Consider the following 12202-nt stretch of genomic DNA (forward strand, 5'->3'; position numbering starts at 1 on the left):
CCGAATCCTCTATCTTATAACATCAAAAATGACCTTCAGCATCTAACTGCACTGACGAAATTCTCATCTGAACACGTTTATCAAATATATTGACATAAGTTAAATTTTGACCAAAACTTATAAGTTAAAACACCTAACGGCACACACTAAAAATGAAAGCCTCAAAACCCAAACCAACCATCCTATTAGATAAAAAAAATTACCTTTGGAGTTAATTACGCTGACGGAATTTTCATCTGAGCACGTTCACAAAAATATTGACCAAAGTCAAATTTTGGCCAAAACAAAAGATTTAAAACACCTAACGGCACAAACAACAAATGGAAGCCTTAAAACTTGAACCAACCTTCCTATTAGATAAAAAATGACCTTTCGAAGCTAATGACACTGACAGAATTCTAATCTGAGCACGTTTACCAAAAATATCGACCAAAGGCAAGTTTTGGCTAAAATTTTAAAGTTAAAACGCCTAACGACACAAACTGAATATGAAACCCTCAACACTAGACGTTGATTTACCACTTCAATTGATAAATTTACCAACTATTCAAATATAAGTTATAATTAATGATTTATCAATAAATTTTATCACAGTTGGTAATAGTTACTATTCAACTAAACATTCATATGTAATATTACCAACTAATAATTAATATGTTGGTAAATTTTATCAATAAATTAATGATCGGTTGGTATATTACCAACTATTTTAATGATGTTAGTAATTTACTAACTACAATCTTTATTCGTCGGCAAAATTTTCAATTAATTGGATATTGGTTGGCAAGTTTACCAACAAATTACATTTCGTTACTAATTTACCAACACATTTATATTTGGTTGATAAATTTAGCAACACAATCTTGCCATTGGTAAATGTTTGGTTAGTAATTCATTGGTAATATGTTAATAAATTATATAAACAATTTTTTGTCATATTTACCAACCGATATATACTTCGTTGGTAATATTACCAACAAAAGGTGTGAGTTAGTAATATTTTAGTTGGTAATCCATTAATAGAATGTTGCTAAATTTGGCGCCATTTTTTCCCGCCGTATTTACCAACTAAAATACTTAGTTAGTAAGATTTTGGTTGGTAATCTGTTAGAATTTCGTTGTTAAGTTTTAAAATATAATTCAATTAGAAATATGTTGGTAATTTGTTAGTAGAATACTAACCAACTTAAGTTGTTAGTAAAATCTATTGGCAATTTGGGATTTTTTTGTAGTAAAAATAATGATTAATATGAGAGTTTATCATAATACACACATTAATTTATATTCAGTCTTAGGTCTTGAGAAATGATTTGATCAGTGTGTAAGTATTAATGTTGAGGGTACAATAGAAAATAATAATTATCTTTTCTTGATGTGTTAAAAGTGATAACTAAAAATGAAAAATTGTATTTTAAAAAGTAGTGAACAAGTAAAATTGAATGGGGAGAGAGTAACTTAACATGTATACTATTTTTGTGTCAATTAGTCAAGATCGTGTATATTGTGTTAGATTTTTATGTGTCCTATGATTTAATGCCATGTGCTCTACTACTTAGTAGTCAAAATTATCTATCAAAAAACAAGGAAAAATTAAGTGAGAATATGAGATTATGACCCATCTTTTTTATATTTGACGATTATACAATATAGTCAAAGATTATTTATATCTTATAAGAGAAAAATAACCTCAAGACAAGAAAAAGACAATTTTTTTAGTCATTGATTTAAAACACAAAAAATAAAGAAAGAGATAAATCACACAATTCAAAATAGTGATTGATGATTTAATCTAGATAAGTTGACTGGTCTAGAAGAATTAATGCAAAAGACATAGTCCAAAGTCTTTAATTAGAAGACTTTATATATATATATAGCCCCATTGCTATTAACTTAGTTGGAAATTGTCCAACCAATACTATAATGTCTTTGGATGGATGGATTTTTCAGTTTCATTATCATATTTACAAGCTTTAATTTGGTTCCAATGGTAGATCTACTTGTCTACTTATGTGACCCCCCCACCCCCTACACACACCCCATACCAAAAAGTGTATAGTCCCCACATTACTCCTAACTAAAATATTTTGCCCATTCTATATCTCCTAATTTGCTCACATCACAAGAGGGTTTAAGTAGATTTTTTTTTATAAAAAAAATGGAATTTCTAATCTTAAAAATAAGATAATTACCTACCATAACATATAAAGATAACTTGATGAAACAAAGCAACAACCGCAAAAAAAGCCAAAAACATGTTGGGACTTAGCACATTGAAAAGGATTCATGTCTTTTATATAAAGGATCATAATTTATTTGCATGAGAAAGTCTCGAGGATACTATAGCATAGCTAGAGAAATAGACTATATGTGTAATGTGAGAGCCTCTAATTAAGGGCTAAGGAACGATGTACATTGTACACCAACTCATGTTTTAATATTTTTGCTATAGATAATTGGTTAGGCCTCTAGTTTTTCTATTTTAGTAGGTTAGCTAGTAGCGCAAATTGGCTACGATTTTGTAATGTTTCACTTGGTGATTAATACAAGGGAAAAGAATAGATGTAGCCCCAAAAGTGAAATTATTTACAAGCGGTCATGTCCTGTTTTTAACTATGAATGCGCGTTTACTGGTATTAACCATCAAAGTACAATATATATATACTCTGATGATATTAATGCGGAAGAAGCAATGTTTTAGTGAAAACACTACCCAGTTACTCTTTGATACTATTAGAATATATATATACTCTGATGACATCAAAGCGAGGAACATGCAATGTTTTAATGAAAAAATTGTTCAATTACTGCTTGATACCATCTGAGTCTATCGATACCATTAAATTATATATATATATATATATACTCTAATGATATCAAAGATGAAGAAGCATGGGTTCAGTGAATAGAACAAGGGGGCATTCGGGTAATTAGTTTGAATCGTGGATCCAACCAGGATAAATATATTGGATTGGATCCAATTTGGGTAAACACTTTTACCTAATGGGTCCAATTTGTATATTTTTCCCTTAGTACAATCTGTTACTTACCAAAAAAATAAGAGAGAAGATAACTCGACGATATGCTTATTTCTTACACTGATAATATTATATAGTTTGAACTATTAATTAAGAGTGATTAATTCTTTAGGGGTCATTTGGTTTGAAGACAAGTTATGATGGAATTAGATATGTTGAGATTAGTTATTCTGGTATTATTTTGTAGTGAATGTTTGATTTGGTATATTAAAAATAATATGCATTGCATAATTTTTAATCATAAATTGTTTATTTACAAAAAAAATAAAAATACCCTCCATGTAAAAGATATGAAAAGTGATGTATAAAAAAAAGGGTTAAAGGAGTATTTTTATCATTTTAACTATTTTATCCCGAAATTAATTATTATTTCACCTAGAGATAGAAATAACTTATTTCAATACTTATTATTAATCTTGAAATAAATTATCACAAACTTTATAATTAAACAAAGAATTAAAAAATATACTACTAAAAATTTATCCCAAAATTATCTCTTTTTATCAATCAGACCAGATTAGATGTTTAAAGATTGTGTCCATAAATTATTGTTGATAATTCATCCTCGATCAAAAGACCAACATTTAGTTACGTGTCAAGATCATAGTGTGGGGGAGGGGTCAAGCCATATATATTTCCACACATAAAAACACCCAAAACACAAACTTTTCTTTTTCCTTCAATTCTATTCACACACACACACACAATATATATATTCTTTATTGTTACACTTCTCTTATAACTTTGTTAAACTTGAAACTACTCTCTCTTTCTCTTCAACTAAACTAACTAATAACAACATGAATGACAACACTAGTTGTTTGTGTTATTTCCATCCAAAAGAAGTGGTTGTGGGAGTATGTGCTTTGTGTTTGAATGAAAGACTCTTAATCTTAGCTTCTAAACAAGAACAGATGATTAAGAAGAAGAAGAAGAAGATTATTATTAATTTAAGAGAAAAGATGAAGATTAATAATGATGATGGAGAAGAACATTCAAGAATGCATTATCTACCAAAGATATTTGCTTTAACCTCTTTTTTCAATCGTCTTGATATTAGACACTCACGCAAAGAGACTATTCATGATATTGATGTTTCTTCCACTTGTAGCTATGAAGGTACTACTACATAATTAACCATTCATTTCTCTTTTTCTCCTTCTTAAATTTTCATGGATCGATTCAAAATTTAAAATTGATTGATATCATTATTTATTGTTTTTTACACTAGAGTTTCGTATTTGTTGAAGTTTTACTGTTTTTTTCATACATATAGATAAAGAGATAAAGAGAGACCATCATAATTTTTAATGAGGAGATTTATAAAAGTATACACGTGAAAAAACCTTTGGGAATTCAACCTAGCTATATTATATGTTCTTTTTAAGCTATAGATTTTGAAGTTGAAAACTTAAAATTTTAAAATTGAGTTTCTGAAGTTGTATTTGAGCATGTATTTTACTTAATACTGAAGTTTTGTGAGTGGAAGTCTCAAAAACTGGCTTAAATATATTTGAAAATTAGATTGACAAAATGTAATGTGAAAGATAAATTTTCAAAATCTAAGGTCAGAGGCTAGCTCTAGGTATAAAATAATTTCAACTTCATGTACATTGTAATTTTTCATTTTTCATAATCCCCTTCGTTACAAGAAAATATGAAATTAGCTACGAAATTCATCGATAATCCATAACTAAAAAACTCCCAACTAATTAAATTTTCTTAAAATTCATCACTAAATGGAATTAACATAAAATTTTAGTTATTTAGCCGTAAAAGATTTTCCTATTCACTAAACTCCGATCCCCACACACACACACACACATATATATTTTTAAAAAATTGTTGGACTTAGTTGAACATGTTAAATCTATATTGCATTAGCCATCAGCAATTGTGTCCCTACCCACCCCCCTCACCCCACCCTTTTTTCTTTCTTTTGTTTTGGCCAGGTCCCTTTTCTTGGGAACTTATGATGTTTTTGAATTTTTCAGCCTTTACTTTAACTTGGTTCTATATATTTGGACATTTATGTCATATTATTATTATATGCATAAAATTGATAAATGTAGCATAAAATTTTACTCAATTACTTTTATCCATTTAATAATAAAGCATTTTATGAAGACTATGAACTTAAATCAAATTTACTGGCATATACTTCAGGTCGAAAGATATGAGTTCACGTGAATATATAATCAAAAAACTACAACATGCAAACTACAAAGATACAAAACCCAATTTACTTAAAAAATAAGTTAATAGGAAAAAACAGTAATTTTGAACATTAGGTAGCAAGTGAATAACGACTAGCACCAAATAAGTGCCTTTTTAATAAGAAAATTTATGATTATCTACATGTTCCTTTTTAACTTTTATATTTTCAATTGTATTCTGTTTTCATAGTTGAGTTTTGTGCAAACTTTCCATAAAAAGTGCATGTACTTATACTATAGTATTACAAAATTATGTGTTACGCAAATTAACCTTGCATATGAAGTATAGTTAATATAATTGTTTGCATACTTATAATTAGGAGTGGAGCTAGCTTCGGTGAAAAATTATACTATTTATATTTGATTAAAATATTTTTTATGTACATATATTGAAACCCTTCAGCTAGTTTGTATATATACTTCTTTATTTTTTCAATATCCTTAATGAAAATTATAGCTCCAGCACTGCTTATAACTCTCTAATAACTAGTAATTCATTCAAATTTAAATATGACTATCTAGCTATTTTATTGAGATTTTTTTTATTTGGTTTTTGTTGTTGATATGAATTGACTTTAAATGCAAGTAAAATAACAACAATCATTGTTTTTTACTCATTATTTTATAGATCTAACACTCAACTTTTTTGTTGTTTGTAGATTCTTTTATCTCAATAAAGTTTGAAAATAATGGAGTAGGCTCATGGGAGAAGGGAGCAGTTGGCACAGTACCAAAATTGTCACTAATTAAGCATTGTGACAATAACAATAATAATATGTCTAATAAAGTTGCATTAATAGAGCATGTTACAAAGCCACGTATGCAACTTAGGTGGCGAAAGCGGATTGGTCACATCTTCCATCTCATTAAATTAAAGAGATCATCTACCAAAGGTGGTAATGCTAATCATGTGGGCACCAAATTAGAAGGTGTGAAGGTGAGACATGGATGGATAAGGACTCTTACAAAGAGAAAAACCAAACAATGAATTATATTATATATATATAATTCATAACAAGGCAAAGCAAAAACCAAAAGGGCTATATGTCTAAGAAAAAAGTAAAAAAAGAGGGCCAAGCTTTCATCCACTTATTACTATCTCCTAGCTACCTTTTTTAAAGTGTGAATGGAAATATAGCTTTTGTGAAGATTAGCTTGGCTTTTCCCCCTTTTTTATTTGTTATTTTTATATCTCCTTTCACTTGTTTGGCATATGTTGTATTCTAAAATTAATATGTGAGACAATCCCATGTTATAGCCACTTCTTGATTTGTCTAAGAAAAAAGGATAATGCTCAAAACATGAATTGATTTCTTCCTCTTATCCTACATCTATATGCATGTCTATGTTTGTGTCTATAACTCTTGCCTAACCCATGTTATGCAAGGTAGAAATGATAACATCCTACTCTATAGTTACATTTCAAATTATACTATTTTTTATTAGTTTGTTTAGTGTCTGATAAAATATAGGGAAAAGGGTATGATATACGCCTCAATTTTGTTATTTAGGGTTGATATATCCCTCGTTATGAAAGTGGTTCATATATTCCCCTATATGTGAGCCATCTGTATAATAGTATGGGTATATATGAGTCACTTTCATAACGAGGTATATCAGCTCTAATGACAAAGTTGAAGTATATCAGACCATTTTCCCTATTTTATATAACGTTTGGACCATGCGAAGTAGAAACGATAACATCCACTCTATTATTACCATTTAGATGATACTATTATTTTATTCGTTTGTTCTATTGTTAAACAATACGTTTGGTCAAATTGTGTATAGTATCTGAATCACACAAAGTAGAAATGTCAACCCATGTTATGTGAAGTTGAAACGATAACATCCTACTCTATCGTTACGTTTCCAATTATACTATTTTTCATTAATCTATTCTAGTGTCTGATGGAATACATTTCATGATATTTTATATAGCATTTTGTATCATTCTAAGTAGAAATGATATCTCACTCCATTATTACCGCTTATATGATACAATTTTTTATTCGTATGTTCTAATGTCTAACAATACGTTTGGTTTAATTTTGTATAGTAGAAATGATAACATCCAACTCCTTCGTTACGATTCATATATAGTATATATATATATAATAGTATTTTCTTTTCTATCCCCTTTCACTTGTTTGGCATATGTTGTAATTTATGGGTGTACATGACCGGGTTGGTTCGGATTTTTCAAATATCAAATCAAATCATTTGTGTCGAATTTTTAAATCTATAAACCAAACCAAACCAATAAAACTCAGGTTTTTCAACCTCGGGTTTCCGGGTTTTTTGGATTTTCGAGTTTTTCGGGTTTTTCCGGTAAAGTATTCATACAAACATATAATTTACTTGTACTTCAAATAATTCTTTAGTCCTACCAAAATACAACTATCTAAGGTGTTTCTTAGAAAAATAACACAAAATATGATATGAGTAATGACACTAAAATATCCAACAAAAAAATAATACAATAATAACGAAATCGCATAAAACAAATATTGCAAATTAACAAGTCATAATGAAAATGATCATAATTTAAAAGTACTAAATCATGCTAAAATAAGTTTAATAAGTATTAGTTACATGACTAAATATTAAAGGAAATTAAAATTAGATTATGTATTTGAATTGTCTAAACCAATGTAAAACCAAAGAGCAAATATTCAATATTATTGTCATTCTTAGTGTTGAATTGATTTTCTTTTTGCATTAGTATTAGTTTGATTTAGATTTAAGTTTTATTATAATTACCAACATCTGTGGACTATAATCTTTATTGAACCATTCAGAATTTTAAGTTTCAAACTTGAAATAATATATTAAAAGATAAAAACTATGAAAAAGGATAAGAACTATTTAAAAATTATATCAAAGTAAATATTTTTATGTGTAAAATAAAATTTTAAAATTATATATATAATTTTGGGTTGGTTTGGTCTCGGGTTGGTTTTTTTTAGTTAAAACCAAACCAACCCAAATATAGTCGGATTTTTTTTTCAATACCAAACCAAGTCAAACCAACCACTAGTCGGGTTTTTTTTCTCGATTTGCAGTTTGGTTTGATTTTCGGTTCGATTTTGTAGACCCCTATATGTTGTATACTAATGACAACCCCATGTTATATCCACTTCTTGAATTGTCTAAGAAAAAAAAGGACATGCTCAAAGCATGAATTCTCTTCCCCATATCCTACATCTATATACTTGTGTCTACATTTGTGTCTATAACTCCTGCCAACCCATGTTATGTATTTGCCTTTTTGGAAAGTACAAATTTGCAAAAAGTCCAATCTAAATGCTCCACAAAAAGGAAGAAACTTGATTAAAGAAGGAATAGGAGCCATACCTCCTATGCTACAACTTGTCATCTAGTTGTCTTAGTCAGAGCTAGGCATCTTCTCTTGCTTCACTTCACAACAATATCATTTTAGTGATTCTACAATAATTGATAGCTTTTGCTTTTTTGCTTGATAAGACAATTCTTAGAAAATTTTATGTGTTTATTCAAAATCTTATATTATAATATGTCTGACAGAACATTTGGTGAGATCATCAGGATCATGCTAACTACAAATAATAACACCCTACTCTATCTAAATGAGTACTATATATTTTCTTATTAGTCTATTCAAGTGTCTAATAGAACACATTTGGTGATATTTTGTATAGCATTCGAATCATGTGAAGTAGAAATGATAGCATTTCATTCTATATTATTATCGTTTATATGATACTATTTTCTTAGTGTAGAGAATATTTGGTGAAATTTTATATAGAATCTAGATTACGCGAAGTAGAAATGATTACATTCAGCAACTTCTTTGTTACAATTCATAGGATACAATTTCAATTTTATTATTAGTTCGTTCTTAATTAAGAAAAAAACAAAATTTTATATTTGAAAGCTTATATTTTAATTATAATGATAAGATGTTTTTCTCAGCGCATATTATACGTAATAACACACTCAGAAACACAAGTTTAAAAAGTCTCTTTTCTTTCTCTCTTAAACTCCGATCTTTATCGAATTAAACTAGTATTTCATTTGCAACATTATGCTATGGTGTTATTATTGAATTCTAATTTATCCTTTCAATTAGTTCAACTAATATTCCCATTTCCTTTAAATAGAATTATTGAACACACACACACACCCCTTTTCCATCCTTCACGTGAAAACCCATCCCTCAATAGAAGTGTGTGATAATTGATAAGATACATATTTTTTTGTACATGTGCAAAGCACATAAGAGGGGGTCCTCCTATTGTGAATGTTGGAGAATAGTATATAAGGTGTTTATGTAAATCCCCCCCCCCCCCCCCTCTACCTATATGTGTATATATATGTTTTGATTCTTAACAAATAGGGACCATAGATATATAATTCATGAAGGACCACCATTAATTAGAATGATGTTGAAAATAGAGGACTAATGGGGTAAAAGAAAATGACATAACATCAATTCCAGACTTGCCTAACGACACAAATCTAACTCTTTATCCATATTCAATGTGTTTGGGAAGGTGAGTCAAGGATTTTAGTTGAAGAATTAATGAATGAGCTTATTTAATTCAACTCATGGTTTTAAAAATAATAAAATATCTCTACCTATTTATTGTTTAGTTAATTTACAAGCATACAAGGTGTTGTTTGATTAATTAAGAAGCATTTGTTATCGATCTCACAACTAAAATCAATTTTGTTTTTGCATGAATGATGGAGTATTAGAACTTTGTGTTCTTGCTAGCTTGAGATTGATTTTTTCCACACATTGGTGATGTAGTTACACTTATTTGTGTTTTTTTTATTAGAGTTTTGGAATAATAATGTGTTTAGCACCTTGTGGGTGGATCGGTCCTAAGGACTCATTTGGTTTTATTAAGATTAATTAAGACGTTTGAATCTGTATTATGCATATGTAAATGATTGAAATGTGATGTTGGGTGAATTTACCTTTTTTTAAGTCATATTTCACCCACATATGAGCATTGTTACTTCGTGATTCATAAAGTAAATGGATAATTGCTAGTAGAATTGGATATGGAAAATTTAGGAATAAAATATGGGTTTAAGGGAGTAGGGTACATCTGTGATTAATTACCTAGTTTGCTCTGCTTGGATTAAATACAAAAAGATATATAAATGTATTGGGAGTAATTTACCACATTCCTGCTCAATGATGTAGGTTTGAGGCCAAAATGGATAGGTATTTATATAGCTCGAAAGACCATGATCATATCATTAATCTTACAAATTCAACAATTCAGTAGATATCTTAAATATGCTTAACAACTATAATTGAAAAAGACATAAATATGCAAGTGACATAGCCCTACCGTCTACGTCTTTAAACTTTCTGTGAACAACTTCTGCTATAATTTTCTACTCTAATATAATTGCTTTCTGTCGAATTCAATAATTTCAATAATTAGTAGAATAGTTATCAAAATAAACTCTCTAAAATTGGACAACATTAATTCTAATAAATACGATAGTAAAAACACTTATTTCTTTTAAAAGTTCAATCAAACAACTCAATTCTCTAAAATAAATATTTTTTTATTAAAAATAAATAAATAATATTAAGTAATAAAGAAGCATCTTACCAAAAACTTATCAAACATGCCATTAATCTTTTCCATTTTTTCCATCGTGTAAAGCTTACCATCTGACTCTCAAAATTATTGCATTTTGTCAACTTCCCTTTTAAGTATTAATTCTCTATTATATAATATTACTATACAATTGCTTTTCTAATTTTAATATTTCGAATTAAGAAAAAGTTATATTAAAAAAAAAAAAACTCCAACAAAAAAGAGAAAAGTGCAACTGGAATTCTCTTTGGGAAAAGTATTTTATTAATTTTTCTTTGTACCTTTTTCAAAAAAAAAAATTAGTTTTTTAAAATTTATTAGTGCCTTTTTCAATTGACTTTCGTTTGTCGTCTTTTCTTTCCTAAAAGAAATAAAAGAAAAAGACTAACCATTTGATGTTGCAATTATTGTCAATAGAAATGCATTTTTTTATGATATATATGTGGTCTCAAATTAGATAGTTAAAATAATAATTAAAACGATTATTTGGATCCTCAAATATTACAAACTAGAATTGGTAGAATCGCTGAAGGATGATCTGTTGAACGTTCTTCATCAATTTTTTTTATTTAAATATATAACTATTATTATTGTTATTATTATTATTATTATTATTATTATAAAACTAATTAATTAAGACTCAAGAAATTATTTCAAAACCTATCATCTAAATGTGCTAAAATATTTAATAGCATTCGTTAATTTTTACATCTAATACGTTTAGTTAATTAATGACATTTTTTGCTTTATAAACTTATATAGAAACCCTCACTGGTAGTAATACAATATCATATGTAACATACAGAATAGAAAAATAAACAGAAATGTGGAGGAAAGAAAAGGAAATTAAATCCCACAAATCAGAAAATTGAAAAGAATAGCGAATTAATAATAAAATAATAATAATAATAATAATAATAATAATAATAATAATATAAATAAATATTTTTTTAAAAAAAAGAGTAACCTCTTACATGAAGATTCACACTATGTGTGAAATTTAAATAAATTAAGGATCAGACTTGACTGGATCTAAAAGGATTGAACCACATTAGATCTAATATTTACTTAATCTTACCTTACATTTTCTTAAAAAAATATTTTCACGTCTTGAACTCGTGAACTCCTGATCCACGATAAAAATAATTGACCGTGGCATGAAATCTCCCTTCAAACACATAAAAAAAACATACATACTAAAATCAAATTACATTTGCAATTAAATATCTTGATATGTATTCTTGGATGTCTTGGCCAAGTTTGAGAGAAAAAACACTAAATCAAAAATTAAATGTAGGTTTAGAAAAGAAAAAGGTTAGACAATAAAGACTACTTTTAAAGGCTC

General features: G+C 28.0%; 2 protein-coding genes across 4 annotated transcripts in view; one reads left to right on the forward strand and one right to left on the reverse strand.

The window, feature by feature from the left end:
- Positions 1-6598, forward strand: part of LOC125809192 (uncharacterized) — a 511850-nt gene extending 505252 nt beyond the window's left edge. For 2 of the 3 annotated variants that reach the window (XM_049488851.1, XM_049488852.1), the window contains exons 2-3: positions 3833-4154; positions 5911-6598. In XM_049488851.1, the coding sequence (XP_049344808.1) occupies positions 3836-4154; positions 5911-6239 (648 nt within the window). In that variant the 5' untranslated portion in view covers positions 3833-3835 and the 3' untranslated portion in view covers positions 6240-6598. Of the gene's footprint in view, positions 1-3824; positions 4155-5910 lie in introns of those variants that run through there. The other variant, XM_049488850.1, reaches the window with a different exon arrangement.
- LOC125809132 (E3 ubiquitin-protein ligase BRE1-like 1) overlaps positions 1-12202 on the reverse strand; it is a 139115-nt gene that overhangs the window by 112035 nt on the left and 14878 nt on the right. The window lies entirely within an intron of this gene.

The sequence above is a fragment of the Solanum verrucosum genome, unplaced genomic scaffold, assembly GCF_900185275.1.
Source record: "Solanum verrucosum unplaced genomic scaffold, falcon-dt-bn FXZP01000062.1, whole genome shotgun sequence".
NCBI classification, from domain to species: Eukaryota; Viridiplantae; Streptophyta; class Magnoliopsida; order Solanales; family Solanaceae; genus Solanum; species Solanum verrucosum.